This window comes from Monodelphis domestica, chromosome 4 (assembly GCF_027887165.1).
Source record: "Monodelphis domestica isolate mMonDom1 chromosome 4, mMonDom1.pri, whole genome shotgun sequence".
NCBI lineage: Eukaryota > Metazoa > Chordata > Mammalia > Didelphimorphia > Didelphidae > Monodelphis > Monodelphis domestica.
In genome coordinates, this window is record NC_077230.1 from 432,186,489 (window position 1) to 432,208,967 (window position 22,479).

General features: G+C 38.3%; 1 protein-coding gene across 9 annotated transcripts in view; it reads left to right on the forward strand.

Annotated features, from left to right (window-relative positions):
- LOC103102197 (zinc finger protein OZF-like) overlaps positions 1-22,479 on the forward strand; it is a 71,741-nt gene that overhangs the window by 9,753 nt on the left and 39,509 nt on the right. For 5 of the 9 annotated variants that reach the window (XM_056825545.1, XM_056825542.1, XM_056825548.1 and 2 more), the window contains one exon: positions 670-9,017. The exons of the other annotated variants lie outside the window; for them this stretch is intronic. In XM_056825545.1, coding sequence (XP_056681523.1) covers positions 670-2,021 — 1,352 coding nt within the window. In that variant the 3' untranslated portion in view covers positions 2,022-9,017. Of the gene's footprint in view, positions 1-669; positions 9,018-22,479 lie in introns of those variants that run through there. 9 annotated transcript variants of the gene reach the window in all.

Consider the following 22,479-nt stretch of genomic DNA (forward strand, 5'->3'; position numbering starts at 1 on the left):
AATAGGAAATATTTAGTATGTTTGCACTAAATGGCATATCTTTGCATCTGTAAAGAAGTAGCCTTATATTCCCCTTTCAGAATTACTACATAAGAGTTGAAAACCGTTAAGTTCTTTCTGAGCTTAGCATATAAAATATACCAAGAATAACCATGTGATAGTTCATCCAAAATGCTAAGAACAAAATATCTGGAATGTTACCTGGGATTCACAAAATTATAAGAATAATGGATATGACTACTTTTTAGGAAAGATAGAAAGGGTGAAGGAGAAAGACTGTCCAATACTGTGGACAAAGTATGCTCAGGCACAGGGTTTGAGTTGTAGAGTAGCTACCAAGAAGTTGGTCAGGCCCTACTTCCATTCTTTACTTATGATAGGAGCTGCAAAGTATAATGAGAATCTTGTGTCTGCACATGTCACAAGTCTATTGTGAGGTTTCATTGTTATTGTATGTAAAAGTATTTGTAAAATCATCCATTTTGCACACATTACCAAATAGTGCATCCAAGACTGGTTCTGCTTGTTTAAGTCTGAAAATTCCTTTTGGCCTAGAGAAATAGAATAAAAATCAGTTTACTTTTTGCCATCAGAGGAAGGAACTTAAATTGCTCTGTGTGTGTGTATTCTCTTTCCTTCTGTGTTTATATTATTATTTGTTTTCTTCAGAGGCAGAAACTAATTTTGAAATGAAGGAGATGTCTACAAAGCTGAGCCTTTTTGTGGAAGGATCTGGCTCCCAGAGATGCATGAATGAGGGTCTCTGTCACTTCATTTTGAAAGAAATCTGTGACTCCAATATCAAGGTAAATAGAAATCCAAAGAGTGACTGTCAATTTGAAGAGACTGGAGAGAAATTCAACCGGTATCCAGTCCTAAAACAATATACAACACTGCCCTCAGGAAATGACTGTTTACAGTATGGGGAATACAGGAAATCCTTTCCTGAAGAAGTAGGACTTGTTGAGTGGAATGAGAAGCCTGTGGAAATGCCCAGGTATCAAGGGAACCTGGGGGGAATGGGCTTGGACTGGAGTTTAGACTTCATTAGACATCCAAAAAGTAAAATTGTCAAAATGGTTTTTGTGAATAATAAAAGTGAGAGACCTTCCAGTCAGAACTCTGAGCTTGCTGCACATGAGAGAATCCACACTGCAGACAAATCTTATGAATGTATGCACTGTGGAAAGGTTTTCAAATGGAGGGGCCATCTTGCTCTACATCAGAGAATCCACACTGGAGAGAAACCTTTTGAATGTAAACTTTGTGGAAAGACTTTCACAGAGAGTGGCTCCCTTGCTAGACATCAGAGAATCCACACTGGAGAGAAGCCTTTTGAATGTAAACACTGTGGAAAGGCTTTCACGCAGAAGACCTATCTTGCTAAGCATCAGAGAATCCATATTGGAGAGAAACCTTATGAATGTAAACACTGTGGAAAGGCTTTCACACAATGGAGCCATCTTGCTGATCATCAGAGAATCCACACTGGAGAGAAACCCTATGAATGTAAACACTGTGGAAAGGCTTTCACACAGAAGTGCTCTTTTACTAGACATCAGAGAATTCACACTGGAGAAAAACCTTATGAATGTAAACACTGTGGAAAGGCTTTCACACAGTGGAGCCATCTTGCTGATCATCAGAGAATCCACACGGGAGAGAAACCTTATGAATGTAAACAGTGTGGAAAGGCTTTCACAGAGAGGGTCAATCTTGCCAGACATCAGAGAATCCACACTGGAGAGAAACCTTATGAATGTAAACTTTGTGGAAAGACTTTCACAGAGAGTGGCTCCCTTGCTGTACATCAGAGAATCCACACTGGAGAGAAACCCTATGAATGTAAATATTGTGGAAAGACTTTCACACAGTGGAGCCCTCTTGCTAGACATCAGAGAATCCACACTAGACAGAAACCTTATGAAAGTAAACACTGTGGAAAGGCTTTCACACAGATGAGCAATCTTGCTGCACATCATAGAATCCATATTGGAGAGAAACCTTTTTGCGTGGAGTGAAAAATTAGTGTCTTATTCTTATTATAATAGTTATTAGTGTCTTAAGTATAGTAAATATGGTTCCTGCTCCCACTAGATCCCCCTAATCAAGCTACCTTCAAGGCAAGATTATCCTACTCACACCCTTCACCCTGTAGGACAAAAGCTTTACAGCCATTCAGTGTTTTGGGTGTTCTTAGCCCCCAAATTATCCCATGATCAAAACTTAATTACCTTTTTGTCTTTGAAGTTCTTCCCATTGTGTCAAAGGCTTCCCCCTGATAGTCAAGCCCAGTGGCTGGAATGATACTCAATAGTTGAGTCCCCATTGTAAAACCTCAACCCCTCCCAGATAATCTAGGCCCTCCCTCCCTTTTTTCTTTATATTTCTCTCCACATTCCTGATCATTTCTTTCAAGTGTAAATTTCCTTGATTTTACTCATATAAAACTATGTAGCTTGATAATCCTGTCCTTTATTTCTGGATTTCAACCATTGTGAAAATGTTACAATCCCTTCATAGAGACTTGATTGTATCAGAATTCTCCTATAAAGAAGGGATTTTTCTATGACCTTTTGGAATATTTGTCTTAGGTCAATGACTTGAACTAGTGCTTCACATTTTCTCTCAAGAAAGAATTACATCTTAAGTGACGGTTTTTCTAGTATCTTTTTAATAGTGTTTAAAGAAGGTGTACTTTGCAGTTTTCAAGGTCCCCTCAATTTCTACTCCACACATTATGAATGTAAACAATGTGGAAAGGGTTTTACATGGAAGGTCTCTCTTGCTGCACATCAGTGAATCCACACTGAAGATGAACCTAATTAAATACTGGAAAGGCTTTCACAGTGAGGAACAACCTTGCTAAACATCAGAGCATCCACATTTGGAGAGAATCTTTATGGATGTTATCAATTCGGATTGGCTTTCACATGAAGCTCCACAGTTGTTTCATGTCAGAAAATCTTCCCTGAAGAAAAACCTCATGAATTAGGTTTGAGAAGGGAATTCCTCTCCCTTTGTTTTGATGTCATTGATCAGGGACCTGGAGATACTTTAACATTGAGATGTGCAGGGATAGACAGGCCCTCAGAGGAAGGGAGTTGAAACCAACAGATGGGAAACTAATCCCATAAGCACTTCCTTTTTGTGAGGTGCCAGGCAAATTAAGGAACTATGATTGGTTCCTGAAATGTGATGTAGGAGAGCTAGTGGGTGGAGAAAACTGTTTATAAAGGTAAGACCAAGGGTCTGGCCTCTCTCTCTATTGCCCTTCTGACTGGAGATTGGACCTGAAGGAACCCCTGTTGTGGTGAGCTTCATTCCATCAGAATGACAGATAGGGTGGGTAGGCCAGGCAACTCAATTTCTTTCCTATATTTCTTTCTATACTATCAGTAATTTGATGTAATAAAGGTACCAGCAGCCTCATAATTTAAATTTTAACTATTACAATTTGTCTGACCATGGAAGTTTTATGAGTCCTCTCATTTTCTTCAGTTTCTTCACTTTTTACTCTACTAAACTATCTTTAAGTAAGTTTGTTAATAGCTAAGTTAGATTGACAAAAACAAACACTAAGAAGCTGAGAAGATTCAGTTATCTGGACTGATCAAAGCAACTACTTTGCAGCCCAGTATTCTTGATTGGTGTGAAGGATTTAAGTATTGGGGAAGGTTAACAAGTTTGTCTTTTAGCTTTTTTTCCCCACAAAAATTATCCAAGTTTCAGGAATTAGATTTTGATTTCCTGACCCTAAAACCAGGTGTAACTAAAATCTCTGCAGTTTCTAGCCCTTTTAAGGAGAGTATCTAGCTCCTGAGAGTCATTTTCTTTTTTCTTTCTTTTTTTTTTCATATGTCCTTTCTGGGCTCCAGGTGCCTTCAGCATAAATTTAAGTTGGAGGTGGGCAGTTGAGGGGAGCAGCAGCAAGATCTCTCAAGCCGCTCCTTTAATCCTGGGAAGTATTTCAGGGACTACTGAGTGCAAAATCCCAGCAGGGGACTCTGGCCACAGTCTGTGCTCTACACCCAAGTTTTTTGCCTTCTCAGGCCAACTTGGTGAACGGGTTCCCTGCAAAGACTTTCCCCAATAAAGCCTCAGTGCAGATGCCCCTCAGAGCTAGTGTCCCAGATCCCCACACCTGTAGGCCCACTTGGAAGCGCGTGGTCTCTAACTTTTTACCATTGGGGGCAGGGGAAGGGAGAGAATTCTCCCCACCTTTTTAGCTGAAACTCTGGCTGTACCCTGAGGGGTGGTTTTAGGTACAAGGAAGTGTTTTATTTTCATTAAGTGTAAATCCTTTGCTTTTTCTTATATTTTTCCTCTCCCAAACCTTTCTTACCACTTTTTGGTTTCAGGTTAAGGCTTTTCCTGCCCCTCATTCAAATGCTAGCAAACTAGGGCATGTCTGCACCCACACCATTATTTTCTTCCTAGTCTTTAGGACCTCCACCCTCTAACCCTATGAGACCCTAACCCCTAGCCAGTACACAGTAGGATAGCACCATCTACAGACAGGAAGTAGAACTGCAGGCAATGTAATAGTTAAAAAATAAATAAGTGACCAAAGTTAGTGCTGGAGAGCATGATCCACATTGTGAAAGTGCAGCTTCCCTCCTATCCCAAACGGCTCCCATTCCCAGAGAGCATTACTGGGTTTGGTTTGCAATTTCAGAATGTTTTGTTTAATATGATTCTGCGTGTACTTGTACTGATAGGATACCTTGCAGTTTATCCATTCCTCCCCAAGAAAAAAATAATATCATGATAGCTTGATTAATCTCAGAATTCAGAAGGAAAATCCACATCTCTAATCCACCTCACTATCTAATCCTACACTGTCTCTGCCTCACCCTGTCCATCCTTCTTCTTGACCTGCCCACCCTTGCTAATGCCCTGGCCACCTTTCTTGCCTTACTCAGGTTTTCTCACCCACTGTCAAACCCACCCTTTCCTCCCCCCCTTGTTCAACTTCTTCCCCTGCCTCCACTGCCCCCTCCCCTTTCACTGGCCCATCCCCTGTCTCCATTTTCCCCACCGTTACACTCACCTGTTATATTTAAAATGGTTGATGTTGTAAACTGTAATGAGTTAAAATGGTGGAAGATACAAATTATGCTAGATATAAGAGAGGGTGAGTAAATTGTGACCGTAGAAAATATGTTTCACTACAGTGTCTTGGTTTTTAAATCAAATATAAGGTGGTCGCCAGGGAAATATTCCCAATTATTCAATATGCCCAAGTCAACTGGGTTTTATAGAGAATTTAATAAATAATACAATAAGTAAAGAGAGAGAGAGAGAGAGAGAGAGAGAGAGAGAGAGAGAGAGAGAGAGAGAGAGAGAAAGGAAATAAGTATGAAGGGCCTTAAGCCAACATGGCCTAGACCTGAGTCTTAAGAGAGAGATCAGTCAGTCTTTATCACTCACCACAAGGTCTGTCTAAGCAAGGATTCTAGGGACACCAGGCCAGGTCCATCTCAGCTGATTTCACCAGAGAGAGTTCCAGTCAGAGTCCTCCTCAAAGAGAGATCCAGCCAGAGACTGTTTCAAAGGGCCTCTCTCCAGAGCCTCCAGAGGGACAGAGTCCCCTCAGAGGAGCTCCAGCAAGACCTCCTTAGAGATTGTCCTCCAAAAGCTTCCCTTCTCCAGAGCCTCTCTCAAGAGATTCTTCCCAAGCGATCCTCATAAGAACTTTCTCCAAAAGGATTGTCCCCTCAAGAGATTCTGCATTTTCTTATATAGGGGTTTTAATCCTATGTCACCTCCCCTAAGTCCTTACATCTACCAATCACTGTAGACGTTTTCCAAAGGACTGCCCATTTGAATTCCTGCTAAGTCGACTAATCTCCTCAGTAAGTCTGAACCAGAGAAAATGCTGCTGTGTCGACTAATCTCATTAAGAGAAAACTTGCCCGACCCTTTTAGGTACCTAGCATCCCATTATATCAATTCTAAAAAACAGGCATGGCCCAAAGAACTCCTTGCCTTATTATAAGCATGGGTCCAAGGACTTTCATTGTTTAGCAAGGAGTTTTCTCCCCTAAAGCAGTCTTAAGTATGGGTGGAGTAGAGGTCCTCCCATTTCTGATCCTGGCGAGTTCTCACATCAAAATGGGGAATGTTTCCAGTAGGGAATTTGTTCCAATAGAGGATTCCTCAATGTGGAAATTTTTTAACATTCACAAGTTTGAGAAATTTCAAGATTTACACCTATTAACTCCTCCCCACTTCAGCCCCTGCTCAATCTCACTTTGCCCTGAATCTTCCTCTCCTGCACCAGCTCCCCTTTCTTTTACCTGACCTACCTCTCACCCTGCCCCCTGCTCCTACCCAACCCATCTCTCCTCTGGCCCTACTACTCTTCCCCCATGCTTCTACCACTCCTTCCCCTCCCCCACCCACTCTAGTGCAATCCAAACAAAAAGCCAAGCAATAATAACAGACAATTCAACTAAAGGCCTATTCACCCTAGGGGATGTTCCCAATCGTACTAAATGAGGGAACTTAGTAAACACTAGACATCATTTTTCTACCAGATATTGGGAGATTTAAAGGAAAAAAAAAAACCCTTTGAAGATGATCCCATTGTAGTCATAAATAAGTTTGAAAACTGTTACCACAGTTTAATCTTTTGTGTCTTGACATGGAAGATTTGCTTCACACCCAGCCAATGGAAAGAGAAAGAAATAGTATTCTTTCTCTTGTTAATCAGGTCCAGGGAGAGGGAGTGATTATTGGCCATATGAAGATCCTAAATGGGACCTGAATTTAGAGGAAGATTACTTACAACTATGTCAGGCTTGGAAAGCATCCTAGGAATGCTAGGAATAAAAGCAATGATAACTTTTTCTTATAGGCCTGGTATGTGGATTAAATTTGAAAATCCCTCACAGTTTATGGATAAACTTATTGAGCTGGGAGGTAGATGTGTAGACCTAGATTTCTGCAGGGAAAGAGATGTTAGACAAATCTGGAGACAATTTGTAAAAAACAGTTGTAAAGTAGTTAAGAACTATTTTAAGACTAACTGCCCAAACTGGGCTAATATGGATCTTGAGGAATTAAAAAGAGTGGTGGTTTACATTTTTTTGATGGACATGAAAAGAAAGATGAAGAGAACACTGACATAGTGGAGAAATTAATGAAGAGAATAAATGCATTAACTGGAAAAGCTGAAAAGGCAAATGCAAATCAGGGAGTGGCCATAGCCCCTTTACAGGAATCCACGAAGAAACCACCACAATGTTGTTTTTTTGGAAAGGTGGATCATGTAATTATGAACTGTAGGAAGTGGAATCAGGAAAATAGAAATAAAAGCTTGAGGAATAATAATAAGAAGTCACATAGGAATAGTAATTCTAATGAGGCAGATCATAACTCATGCCAAAACATCCAATATGTGGTTTGTCCTCACTGTGCTCACTGTGGCATCCCCCCTATGCATGGGGGACCCGAGAGGAATAGACAGGGATCATTATGAAGATGTGAGGGGAGGGGAAGGACTCTAGAATCAGGGGGTTAAAACTTAAATTTCCTAAACCCTGATATCTTAATACCCGTTCTTTCAGTCCATTCCTCCCCTCCCCCCTCAAAATAATGAACCTCATGTGACCCTGAAGGTTGGAAGCATGCTTAATGATTATTAGACATTGGAGCTTTCAGGTCAGTTTTGGTGAGTAAACCTGATACTGAATGCAATTGTATTGACTCATTAAATGTAGTAGTTATATCAGGAATGCCTCTAAAATTCCTAAAGGTTTCTCCTTGAATAATATCTGTGTGAGTGCCTAGCAGTAGAACATTCTTTCCTTTTAATTCCTGGTTCCCCTACAAATTTGTTAGGGAGAGATCTTTTATGCAATCTTAGAGGTACAGTAACATGTTCTCAAGCTGTCTCTATAATGCTAGAATTGCTAGAGGACTTCTTTAGTTTGTTTCCTGTCCTTCTTTTAGACAGGAAATGAGGGAACCCCCCACCTTTGAAATCCCAGCTGCAATATGTCATGCACCTCTAGCCAGTGAAATAGGTGTGTAGAATAAGAGGTCAAAACTATAAATATATAACAAAATAACAGTTTAATAAAACTAAAGGAGGGAGGGAAAGGGAATCGGGGAATATTTAATTTTATACCCAAATCAGAGACTAAACCCCTAACAACTTTCTATAACTTATAAACTAACTCCTTAATACTACTTAAGATTAGGGAGGGGTTAGTAGGAACAAGAACAAAGGCCAAAGTAAATCTCACAAAACTGAAGTCCCCTTTGGGTCTAGCAGAAGTCCCAGTAGGAAGAGTAGCACTGCAGGTCCACATAGGATCAGAAGGGGAGTGATGGATTAACTCACACCATCCACTGGTGAAATGTTGTCCACTATCTCTACTACTTTCTCAAGATTATTTTGATTCAAGGAAGGTCCAGGCTCCTGGCAGCTCCATGTCTCCCTCTTCAGAGACCCAAACTGTCGACAAATCTCAACTACCACTCAGCTCTTGAGAGCTCCAGAATGTTGGCCCTCCTTTGCCCTGTGGGATCTCCTGCTTCCTGTTTGCTCCTGCTAAAATCCCTTACAATGCCAGAGAATCTTTAGAAGTATAAACTGGTTGTGTGAAATGATTCACTTGGGAGACTAGGCATGAACATTTCCCAAACCCCTCAATTGGGGAATTTTCCGAGTGCTCATCTCCCAGTAGAATCACGCGGGGGGGGGGGGGGGGGAGATTGTGTAAAGGGAATTCTATCGCCTCCCCTTCCTGGATTGTTGACCCAGTTCATCCCATGTTGCTTGCCTACTGGACTTTACTGCACAGATGATGCATGATGGACAATGAAGGGAGTGTTGCAGGCTGAGCCAGCTCTCTCTACTTCCTTGGACATGGCATGAAAGACAGATGGAGAGTCATGTAGGAGGATGAACATGGGGTCAGACTTAGAGTTGAAAAATAGACTTTAAACCTGTGCCTATCTGTTTTCTTTATTTCAAGTGATTATTAATAAACTGTGGAAAATAAGGATCTGGAGTCATTAATTTAAATCTAACAAGAATTTAGCATGCTATAGGTTGGGAATTTAAGTGGCGTTGTTTCACAAATTACTTTAAAAGTGTGTGCAATGTATGAGAAGAACTTCACGATCTAAGGATTAACATGCAATTTCTTCAAATGTAATTATGTGTAAGAACAAAGTTTGTAGAGCGGACACCCGTAATACACGGACTCATGAAAAAGTGACCACTGAAGTATACAAATGCTTAAGAAACTTGTGCCAGCCAACTCGAGCTCTGTAAAGAGTAAAAATGAATAAGAAGTTAATATCAACTCATAATACCGATAATATTGTTAAAATGCAGATTTCCCTAATTCACTGCAATTGGAATGCAAATTTAAAAGAAAAAAGGGGGAAACTGCAGATATTAATAAATGATAAAAATATAAAACATCAAAAATAATTAGTTTAAATTAAACATCTTAGGATCACTTATGAAAGTAAAAAAGAGATAGAGAAAAAGAGACAGTACATCAAAAATATTTTAGAAATTTCCTAAAGTTTTCCAATTTTTCAAAAATTTCCAACACTACCATTTTATTAAATTTCAAAGTTAAAAAATGATGGTACATCCTATACAAAGTTTTGTTTCACCTTAAGTGGTTATTCTTATTCCCCAAAAATTACAAAAGGCAAAAATTAGCCTCTGTTCTGGTGACTTAACACTGAGCTTTAAGGTACTAGATCTTAGTCAAATAAAGCCTACTGTGTTGATTGTCCGAACATCCCTAAAAGGTTATTTGAGTAAACTGGAATTGAGATCAAAATGTAAAAATTAAAGTTATTATGGAAAAAAGTTCAAATATTATTAATCTGTTATTGTGAAGTGCCATTGAGAATTAACAAGCATTAAAATACAATTTGTTAATGAGTAATTATGTATAAAAATAAATTATGTATGCAGCTATACTGTAAAGAAAATTTGCTTTTCACCTGAATTGGATAAGGATAGATGTACAACTGTGATACACTTTTTTTTGTGGGTTTTAACTTTATTATTTTGAAAATTATATTTAATTAGTAAATTAGAATATTTTTCCCTTGTTACAAGAGTCATGTTCTTTCCTTCTCCTTCCCCCCACCCCCTTCCACAGCCAACATGCAATTCCACTGGGTTTTACATGTGTCATTGATCAAGACCTATTTCCATATTATTAATATTTGCACTAGGGTGATCAATTAGAGTCTACATCCGCAGCCATATCCCCTCGACCCATGTGATCAAGCAGTTGTTTTTCTTCTGTGTTTCTACTCCCACAGTTTTTCCTCTGAATGTGGAGAGTGTTCTTTCTCATAAAGCCTTCTATGTTGTTCTGGATCATTGCATTGCTACTAATATAGTAGAAGTCTATTACATTGGATTGTACCACAGTGTATCAGTCTCTGTGTTTAATGTTCTTCTGGTTCTGCTCCTTTCACTCTGCATCACTTCCTGGAGGTCGTTCCACTTCACAAATGTAAAAATAAATTGGTGAGTTATAAAAATAAATATAGATGGAAAACTGTTCAAAAACTGTTTGGGTACTTTTGATAGAGGTAATCAAAAGTATCTTCAGTGATGAAATGAAGCTCAAATGTGAACTTTCCTTCAGGGCCAGGAGCAAGGATGCTAAAGGGACTCTTATTATAAGCATTATAAACATAAATAAAGGATTTCTAATTCTAAGGGATTCTAAATCCACCCAAATAGGCTCCCTGTTTCTGCAAGGAACTGCTTCTCCTGTGTTTTCACAGGCTACACTAATCCTCCCTGATCTGACTAACCCAAATTTATACTATCTTAAATTCAAAACTACCACTATTATCCTTATAAATCTTCACCCTCAAATTATAAAATAGCAAAGGCTAGCTGGTTCAGTCTCAACAAGAGGACTGAGCCTTAACAGACTCAGAGTCCAAACCAAACCAAAGACCAGGTTTTCCTTTGGTCTTCTCAGAGTTAAACAATCTATAACAACCACAATAGATATTCAATAGTATTTTCCAAGTTGGGAAAAGAAAACACTGAGCTCCTTCAGATCTTTCCCTCAGACAGAGGAGGCAAAGATGTTACCTCCTCCAGCCCTGAGAGTCTCTGAGAGTGTGTCTCTGTCCACTGTCAGAGAGAGTGATTGCCACAGAAAACTGGTTATAACTGTCAGCAGTTGGAATTAACATGCTCTTAGCTCTGCTTCAAACTCCAGTTCTTTTCTCAAGCATCCACTTTACTTCTTATCCCTAAACTAATAAAGCAATACTTATTTTCTAATATCATCCTTACACATGGAATTCCTCCAGTTCATTATTCCTTTGGACACAATAGTATTCCATCACCAACGTATACCACAATTTATTCAACCATTCCCCAATCGAAGAACATCCCCTCCAATTTTTTGCCATCACAAAGAGCTGTGAGGTTTGGATTTGGCTCTCCCCTGATTATAACAATGAAGGTACATAACTCTTCCTTGATTGTGAAGATTAAATTGTAATCCCTTGTCTATTTTTAGATTTTAATCCCCAAAGTGTAAACACAGTACTTAAAGTTGGGTATGGAGTGAAGAGGGTCACTTGGAGTTTGAAAGAGACACACTGGGGGTTGGAGGGAGCCAGCTGGAGTTGATGGCTGATAAAGAATCTTGCTGATTGAACTGACATGTGGTGAGTGTAAAGGCTGACTTCCTTCTTTGGCATTCTGTAGGCCTCAGCCTTTGAGAAAAAGCCCATCGTCTTAAGATTCCTTTCCCCTGGCTGGGGCCTTAGAATTGCTACCTGGCTCAGAGAAAGTCAGAGCTCTCTCTCTCTCCCCCCTTTTCTCTCTTCCTTAATATCTTCCCTCTATTGTAAAATAAACTACCATAAATTCCATATTACTTTAGTAATTCATTTTTGGGATTTGGAAGTTAAATCCCTGGTGATCAATTAAATATTCAGTCCAACCATAAAAACTAACAGAGCACAGCTATGAATATTTTTGTACATATCTTTTTCCATATTATCTCCTTGAGGTACAAACCCAGCAGTGCTATGGCTGAATCAGTATTTTACCGCCCTTCGGGTATAGTTCCAAATTGCCCTCCAGAATGGTTGGATCAGTTCACAACTCCACCAGCAATGAATTAATGTCACAATTTTGCCACATCCCCTCCAGCATTCATTACTTTCCTTTGCTGTCATGTTAGCCAATCTGCTAGGTTTGAGGTGGTACCTCAGAGTTGTATTGATTTGCATTTCTCTGATAAGAGATTTAGAGCACTTTTTCATGTGGTCATTAATAGTTTTGATTTCTTTATCTGAAAATTGCCTATTCATTTCCCTGTTCCATTTATCATTTGGGGAATGGCTTGGGTTTTTGTACAATTGATTTAGCTCTTTATAAATTTGAGTAATTAGACCTTTGTCAGAGATTTTTGTTATGAAGATTTTTCCCCAATTTGTTACTTCCCTTCTAATTTTGGTTGTGTTACTTTTGTTTGTGCAAACCCTTTTTAATTTAATGTAATAAAAATTATTTATTTTACAATTTGTAATTTTTTCCTAACTCTTGCTTCATCTTAAAATCTTTCATTTCCCAAAGATCTGACAAATATACTATTCTGTGTTCATCTAATTTACTTATAGTTTTCTTCTTTATATTCAAGCCATTCACCCATTCTGAGTTTATCTTGGTGTAGGGTGTGAGATGTTGATCCAAACCTAATCTCTCCCACACTGTCTTCCAATTTTCCCAACAGTTTTTGTCAAATAGTGGATTTTTGTCCCAATAGCTGGGATCTTTGTTCTGCTGAAGTCATTTACCCCAAATCTATTCCACTGATCTTCCCTTCTGTCTCTTAGCCAGGTAGGAGTAAAAATAAATAAATACTCCTAGTATTGAAAAATATATAGGAGTTTTAATAATAAATTAGAGATAAAGGGAGAGTAAAGAATAAAAAAAGGTCCTTTCAGTCAAGTAAGCAGAGCAAAAGAGCCAGAGACTCACACCTGTAGCACTTAACCAAAAGCCCAAGCTCTGAAAAAACCCACAGCCAAATGTATCTCCCAAGCATCCTTACGTAAAATGGGGATATAACTTAAAAGGATGGTGGGAATGTAGCTCAGGTGTGGCAAATTTTCCACTGGCACATTCAACCCTGTGATCCTTTGGGGGACTAGTTTCCCCAATGGATCATTTTAAACATAATTAACTAAAGTATATACAATTTTACACAGGGGAAATACAACAACCTGGGGATAAAGAAACAAAAGGGAATCAAGAACAAAACCAATTAGAGGGCAGTCCCTTTGGTACAACAAAGTACATGTAAACAAATGTATTCAACCCCCCAGAGTTCAGTTCTGCACATTCAGTTTTGCTCAGGAACTCCTGGAACAGCATTCGGTCTCCGTTGCCATCTCCATGGCATCTTACACAAGGAAATCAGTATCTGGATTCTGGGAGGCAGAAAATTTCTTATCCTTAAAAATATTTTTTGTCTCTAAAGGAACTTAAAACTTTTCTTTCTTTTTTTCTTACAAGGCTGTATTTATTCTGACAGTGATTGCCAATCACTAAAAACACCCTCCAAACATCAATCCCAAAGCAAAACAAACAGGCACTAAGTCCTTATGCATCTGAATTCCATGTGAGGCTAGATCTAACTTTTCTTGACCCAGAAAATGATTAGACTTTTGACAGGGCTATTTTGACACACTCCTGACTCTCTCCTTAGGAAGGCCATGTTTTGAACTACTCCTTTTTTTAATAGGGTCAGGGAGACCTGTTGTTGTTGTTTGTGACAATTTTATTTAATCAATTTAGAATATTATTCCTTAGTTACAAGAATCATTTTCTTTCCCTCCCTCCCCTCCCCCCCCCACCCCTTCCCGTAGCACTAGTTTGCACTAGGATTATCATTTAGAGTCTATATCCCCAAACATATCCCCCTCAGCCCATGTAATCAAGCAGTTGTTTTCCTTCTGTGTTTCTACTCCCACAGTTTTCCCTCTGGATGTGGACAGTGATCTTTCTCATAGATCCCTCCGGGTTGTTCAGGGACATTACACCACCACTAATGGAGAAGTCCATTACGTTCGATTATACCACAGTGTATTAGTCTCTGTGTACAATGTTCTCCTGGTTCTGCTCCTCTCGCTCTGCATCACTTCCTGGAGGTTGTTCCAAACCCCATGGAATTCCTCCACTTTATTATTCCTTTGAGCACAATAGTATTCCATCACCAACATATACCACAGTTTGTTCAGCCATTCCCCAATTGAAGGGCATCCCCTCGTTTTCCAATTTTTGGCCACCACATAGAGCTCAGCTATGAATATTCTTGTACAAGTCATTTTCCTTATTATCTCTTTGGGGTACAAACCGAGCAGTGCTGTGGCTGGATCAAAGGGCAAAATTATTTATTTTACCTTTTGTGATTTTTTTTCTAACTCTTGCGTGGTCTTAAAATCTTTACTTTCCCAAAGGTCTGACATGCATACTAGTCTGTGTTCACCTAATTTACTTATAGTTTCCTTCTTTATGTTCAAGTCATTCACCCATTCTGAGTTTATCTTGGTGTAGGGTGTGAGATGTTGATCCAAACCTAATTTCTCCCACACTGTCTTCCAAGTTTCCCAGCAGTTTTTTTTTTTTTTATCAAATAGTGGATTTTGATCCCAAAAGCTGGGATCTTTGGGCTTGTCCTAGATTGTCTTGCTGAGGTCACTTATTGCAAGTCTATTACACTGATCGTCCTTTCTGTCTCTTAGCTAGTACCATATTGTTTTTTGAAGACCATGCTGTATAGATATGGGACTGCAAGGCCACCTTCCTTTGCATTTTTTTTTCATGATTTCCTTGAACATCCTTGATCTTTTGTTCTTCCAAATGAACTGTTTTATGTTGTGTTTTTTTTTTTCTAATTCAGTAAAGAAGTGTTTTGGTAGTTCAATGGCTACGGCACTAAATAAGTAAATTAGTTTGGGTAGGATTGTCATTTTTATTATGTTAGCTCATCCTACCCATGAGCAATCATTGTTTTTTCCAATTGCTTAGATCTAGTTTTAATTGTGTGGAAAGTGTTTTGTAGTTGTGTTTATATAGTTCCTGTTTGTCTCAGCAGATAGATTCCTAAATATTTTATATTGTCTAGGGTGATTTTAAATGGAATTTCTCTTTCTAATTCTTGCAGCTGAGATGTGTTGGAAATATATAGATATGCTGATGACTTATGCAGGATTATTTTGTGTCCTGAAACTTTGCTAAAGTTGTTGATTATTTCTACTAGATTTTTAGTTGATTCTCTAGGATGCTTTAAGTAGACCATCATATATCCGCAAAGAGTGACAGCTTGATCTCCTCATTGCCTATTTAATACCTTCAATTTCTTTTTCTTCTCTAATTGCTACTGCTAGTGTTTCTAGTACAATATTAAATAATATAAATGATAATGAGCATCCATGTTCACTCCTGATCTTATTGGGAATGCATCTAGTTTATCCCCTTTGCAGATGATGTTTCCTGATGGTTTTAGATATATATACTGTTTATAATTTTTAGGAAAGGTCCTTCTATTCCTATGCTTTCTAGTGTTTTCAATAGGAACGAGTGCTGTGTTTTGTCAAAGGCTTTTTCTGCATCTATTGAGTTAATCATGTGATTTTTGTTGGTTTGCTTGTTAATATGGTCAATGATGTCAATGGTTTTCCTAATATTGAACCATCCTTGCATTCCTGGTATAAATCCCACCTGATCATAATGAATAACCCTTGTGATCACTTGCTGGAGTCTTTTTGCTAGTATTCTATTTAAGATTTTTTAATCTATGTTCATTAAGGAGATTGGTCTATAGTTTTCTTCCTCTGTTTTTGACCTGCCTGGCTTTGGAATCAGTACCATTTGTGTGGTAAAAGGAATTTGGTAGAATTCCTTCTTGGCCTATTCTGTCAAATAGTTTGTTTAATATTGGGATTAGTTGTTCTTTGAATGTTTGATAGAATTTATTTGTGAATCCATCTGGTCCTGAGGATTTTTTCTTAGGGAATTCTTTGATGGCTTGTTCAATTTCTTTTTCTGATATGGGGTTGTTTAGGTATTCTATTTCTTCCTCTGTTATTCTAGGCAATTTATTTTTTTAAATATTCATCCATATCACCTAGATTGCCATATAATTGGGCATAATAGTTTTTAATGATTGCCATAATTTCCTCTTCATTAGAGGTGAGATCTCCCTTTTCATCTTGGATACTGTCAATTTGCTTTTCTTCTTTCCTTTTTTAAAATTAGATTGTCCAGTACTTTGTCTATTTTATTTTTTTTCAAAGTACCAGCTTCTAGTCTTATTTATTAAATCAATAGTTCTTTGACCTTCATTTTTATTAATTTCTCCTTTGATTTTTAGGATCTCTAATTAGTTTTCATCTGAGGATTTTTAATTTGTTCACTTTCTAGTTTTCTAATTTGCATGGCCAATTCATTGACCTCTGCCCTCCCTAATTTGTTAATAAATGAACTGAAGGATATGAATTTTCCCCTGAGTACTACTTTGGATGCATCCCATAGATTTTGAAAGGATGTCTCATAATTATCATTTTCTTCAATGAAATTATTGTCTCTATGACTTGTTCTTTAACCAATTTTGGAGAATCATATTATTTAATTTCCAAATAATTTTTGATCTGCCTCTCCATGTACACTTACTAATTATTATTATGTTCATTGCATTGTGATCTGAGAAGGTTGCATTTATTATTTCTGTTCTTTTACACTTGTTTCCAATGTTTTTATGCCCTAGTCATGATCAATCTTTGTGAATGTACCATGTGCAGCTGAAAAGAAAATGTATTCCTTTTTGTCCCTATTTAGGTTTCTCCACATATCTATTAACTCTAATTTTTCTAAGATTTAATTAACTTCTCATATCTTTTGGTTTGATTTATCTAGTTCTGATAGAGGAAGGTTCAGGTCTCCCACTAGTATAGTTTTTCTATCTATTTCATCCTTGAGCTTCACTAGTTTTTCCTTTAGTAATTTGGATGCTCTGCCATTTGGTGCATACATGTTGAGTACTGCTATTTCCTCATTGTCTATACTGCCTTTTATTGGGATGTAATTACCTTCCCTATCTCTTTTGACTAGATCTATTTTTACTTTGGCTTTGTCAGATATCATGATTGCGGCTCCTGCCTTCTTTTTATCAGTTGATGCCCAACAGATTTGGCTCCATCCACTTACTTTTACCCTATGTATGTCTACCTTCCTCATGTTTCTTGTAAATGGCATAAGGTAGGGTTTTGGTTTCTAATCCACTCTGCTTTTTGTTTGTGTTTTATGGGTGAGTTCATTCCATTCACATTCAGAGTTATAATTAACAGCTGTGTATTTCCCAGCATTTTGATTTCCACTCCTTGTCCTGCCCTTTCTTCTTTTACTATTTCCTTCTACACCAGTGTTTTGTTTTTAATTAGTCCCCCTAATTCCCACCCTTATTTTACTTCCCTTTCTACCCCCTCCCTTCTTATTCCCCATTTATTTTCTTTACAGTCTTTTTAAACTACCCCCTCACCATCTCCCTCCCTTGTATTGCTTCCCTCCCCACCAGCCTATTTGTTACCTTTCTACTTCCCTATAGGGTGCAAATCAATTCTCTGCCCCAGTGGATTGGATAATTCTTCCTTCTTGAGTCAGTTTCAATGCACGTAAGAATTGAGTTTTTCCTATCTCCAACCTTCCATTGTATTGATGTTCTCTCCCCCTCCCACCATGTGCTTCTTTGTGACATATAAATTTACCCCATTTTGTTTCTTTTCCCATTTCACTTAGTATTAACCTTTTTTAACTCTAATTGTAAATATATATATGTATATAAATTTATGCATACATATATCTATATACATGTTTATTTCTTGGCATTTCATTCTATATAGTTTGTTACTATACAGTTCTATACAGTTTGTTCCCTCTAAGTATAATTCTTCTAGCTACCCAAGTATTAATAACAATTTTTAAGAGTTACCAATATCCCATTTTCTTGTAGGGATACATATCATTTTAACTTATTGGGTCCCTTAAGAAAAGTTTATTTGTTTTTTTGTTTTGTTCCCCCCCCCTTTCTAAATTACCTTTTGAAGATTCTCTTGAGTTCTGTATTTGGCATCAAATTTTCTGTTCAGGTCTGGTCTTTTCTTTACAAATGCTTGAAATTCTTCCATTTTATTAAATGACCATACTTTACCCTGTAAGAATATAGTCAGTTTTGCTGGGTAGTTGATTCTTGGTTGTAGACCTAGTTCCCTTGCTTTCCAGAATATCATATTCCATGCCTTTTGGTCCTTCAGTGTAGATGCAGCCAGTTCCCGTGTTATCCTCACTGTGGTTCCATGGCATCTGAGTGACTTCTTCTTGGCAGCTTGTAATATTTTTTCTTTGGTCTGATAGTTCTTGAATTTGGCTATAACATTTCTGGGTGTTGTCAGTCAGGGATTAAGTACAGGAGGTGATCTATGGATTCTTTCAATCTCCACTTTTCCCTCTTGTTCTAGAATATCAGGGCAGTTTTCTTGGATAATTTCCTGTAGTATGATGTCCAGGCTTTTTCTTTTGTCATGGTCTTCTGGTAGACCAATGATTCTTAAGTTGTCTCTCCTGGAACGATTTTCTAAATCTTCTGTTTTGTGAATGAGATGTTTCATATTTTCCTCAATTTTTTCATTCTTTTGATTTTGTTTTATAGTTTCCTGCTGCCTTGTGAAGTCACTTGCTTCTAATTGCTGTATTCAGGTTTTTAAAGACTGAATTTCCTCCCTGGATTTTTGGTCATCCTTCTCCTTCTGGTCTGATTTTCTTTGGAGGTCTTTTTTGCCTCATCTTTCACCTCCTTTGCCTTATCTTTCATTTTATTTACCTCATCTTTCATCACCTTTGCCTCATTTTCAAGCTGATTAATTTTGGCTTTCAAGATGCTATTTTCTTTTTTCAGATGACTTATCTTGCTTTTAAAGTTCTTTTCCCAGTTGTCTTCAGCCTCTCTTAATTGTGTTTTGAATTGTATTTTGAGTTCTTACAAAGCCTGTGTCCAATCTGCTGGATTTTCTGTGTTTTTGCTTGATGTTCCTTGATCTTCCTCTGTTACATTTGCTCTTTGTTCAATGCCTGGATAGAAGCTGTCAATTGTAATTTATTTTGTCTTTTTCTCTTGTTTGCTCATATTTTCCCCTTCTTTGCCTCCTGTAGTGCCTGCACTCTGTAAAATTGAGATTTGAACCCTAGACACCAATCCCCAGAAGTTCTTGGTATTTCCCAAAATTCCCTATAATCTTACCTGAGTCTCCTCCTGGGTGAGATCACAATGAGTATTTAAACTGGCTGTAATGCCTACCTTGTCCTCTTCCTTTACTCGGCCATTACAATATGTAGTAAATAAGGTGTGAATGGGCTAATAAGCCTAGGCACATGGTTTTCTTATTTTGTATTTTCTTATTCCTTGATTTCATATAATCCTTAATAAACCTCATAAAATATAATATTTATATTACTAGAGACTAATTTAATTTTTACAGTTTTGGCAACCACAGGACTGGAAGAGAACTTCTCAAAATTCTTTTTTAAAGATAGCCTAGATAATTTTCTTTTTAAGCCACATTTCTCTGTCCGAGGCTTTTCGCCTACCCTCTCAAAGCTGTTTCTGATTCAGTTCATTCCATTCATCCTCTCTGGACCTGCTTGACCAAGATTGCTCACCTGGTCCTGGCCCTGCCCACCTGGCTCCTGCCCTGTGTGAACCTTAAAAATTCCCAGACCCTACTTCATAAGATTGGATTAAGACCATTCCCCATTTGGGCAGTGAACTCTACTTAGATCAGGAATGTGAGAACTCACCTACTTAAGTCTGCCCTAGGGGAAGATAAAATTGTAAACTCTTTTCTGAACAATGAAAAGTACTTAAATCCATACTTAAGCCATGCCTATTTTAGGACTAATACAAAAAGGGTGCTAAATACCTATAAAGGTCAAGCAACTTGTGAACTTACAAGGAGCAAAGAGGTGAAAACTTACTCAGAGATTCTAGTCTACTCAGGTGTGAATTACTCAAAAGATTAGTCTACTCAGGTATGAACTAAGAATGGTCTGTCCTTTGAAAAACGTCTACTGTGATTGGTAGATGTAAGGACTTATAAGGGGAGGTGACATAGGAGAAAATGCCCTTTAAATAGGAGCTCAAAGGACATTCTGAAACATTCAGATTGAGGATTGAGCTGGTGAAGTCAGCTGAGATGGAGCTTGCCTGGTGTCACTAGAATCCTTGCTTGGACAGATCTTGTGGTGAGTGATTAAGGACTGACTGATCTTTCTCTTAGAGCTTAGGCCTGGGTTGGCCAGGACTGGCCAGGGTCGGCTTATCCTTTTCTCATTATTTCCTTTTTCTCTCTTTCTCCCTTTCTTTAATTCCTCATTTGTATTAATTAAAATCTCTATAAAACCCAGCAGACTTGGGTATATTTGAATAATTGGGAATATTTCCCTGGTGACCACCTTATATTCGATTTAAAAACAAAACACTGTAGTGAAACCATATTTTCAACGGCAACAACCATTTAAATTATAACAGTTTGGATGGATAAGTGAAAACATATTTCCTGCGGTCACAACTTACTCATCCACTCTTTATATGTATCACAATTTATATCTTCCACTATTTTAATTACTACAGTTTATGGCCTCAACTATTTTAACTCTTACACCTGGCCCCAGAAACTCTGGCCTCCAAGCCAGATCGCTTATTGCTCCAGGCCCAGCCTCAGGACTCAGGCTGCTGGTAGCTTCTCGTGTGTCTTCAGGAATCACAACCCAGCTGGTAAAAACAGGGGTGTTCTTTCCTTAGGCAACAATTAACCTCCACATGGCAGGGACCACGGGGGGGGGGGGGAGAATTAGGAGAAGGAAAAGACTTTTCAAAACAGGAAGTTACAAGCATGGCGTATTTCACAATCTTTTGAGTGCACTGTTTCTGTTACTTATCTCACCTGAGATGCAGGGGAGAAATTCGTCTCCCTGCAACTCTTTGGCCCAATTTGAGATTCCTAAAACCCACCCTCACTATAGGGGTGGAGCTCAGTGGATTGAGAGCCAGGCCTAGAGATGGGAGGTCCTGGGTTCTAATCTGGCTTTGGACATTTCCTGGCTGTGTGACCCTGGGCAAGTCACTTGAACCCTATTGCCTACTGTGAATTTTAAATTTCTTCCATCTTGTTTGGTCTAGCACCCAAGAATGTGCACACCCACACTACACGGGCATGTGCTAGTTAATGATAAAACAGAAATAACTAACTTTCCCCCTGGGCTGTCCTAAGCCAAGCTTGAGCCACCATTGGCATGTGTGAGGCGCAGGAAGTGAGGTAGAGAACAGTCTCTGGAGTTCTCTCACTTCCTGTGGTCAGGGCTAGGTGCCAGTTTGTTCTAGGAGCTGGAGCAGGGAGGAGGCCCACAGGCAGCTGAGTGAAAGGACTGATTCCCATCCCCGCCTTGGCCTTCCAAGGCCTAAACTCCCTCTGGCTCTGCCAGAAGGTTGAGTTAACCTCTTTACTTTTCCCCTTCTTTCCTTCTCTCCCTCTCCTTCTTTCTTACTCCCGTTGAGATTAAACTGCCATAAAACTCCATTCTGACTTGAGTGTTTCATTTAGGAATTTCATAAGTAAATTCCTTGGCAACCTTAAATTAATATATATCAGTCTTTTAAAGTGATTTCAATATTACACTACCCTTTACCAATCTTTTGCCTTCTGACAATAGGCATCTAAATGGATAATAAAAAAATTAAACTTTAAAGGGACTGGAGGTTATATTTTTAAGCCTTTTTGGACTCCAATGTTTTATAAAAATCTCTGTATTTTATTGGATTTTGCTGATTGTTTTGTCTTAAGATTTAATTTTGTGGTTTTAAGTTCATATATTAATGTATTCAATACTATTCTGTTACTCCATTTCAATATACTGGGTTTTAACTACTGTTATATTCTGTTGCTTTTCCCCCTATAACTATACTGAGCAAATATTATTGAATAAGCCTATATAAAAACAGCCCCTTTTCTGTTTTGAATTTGTAAATTGTCACATAAAGGATAGATGGACTTTATAAAAACTGGTTAAAATTGTATAACAACCTTTGGACAATTTAACGAGCTAAATGACTCAAATTGATTTTAAGGGGTCTTTAGACATGAGTTTTAGATTTTTTCCCAAAAACTCTGGTCATTTTGCCTGTTTCTAACAGGAGGTAAGGTGCATTTTAGTAGCTGAAGTGAAATAAAATTTTAGTCCCCACCTCCCACATTTATAAAAATGTGAATGGATGGGACATCACAGTCTCATACCAAAGGAGCTGGGAAATTAATCCCAAGGCATAGTACTCATGGATGACTCCCAAAAGAGGTGCATCTCTCACTTATAACTCTTCAGCTCACTTTACTTCCACC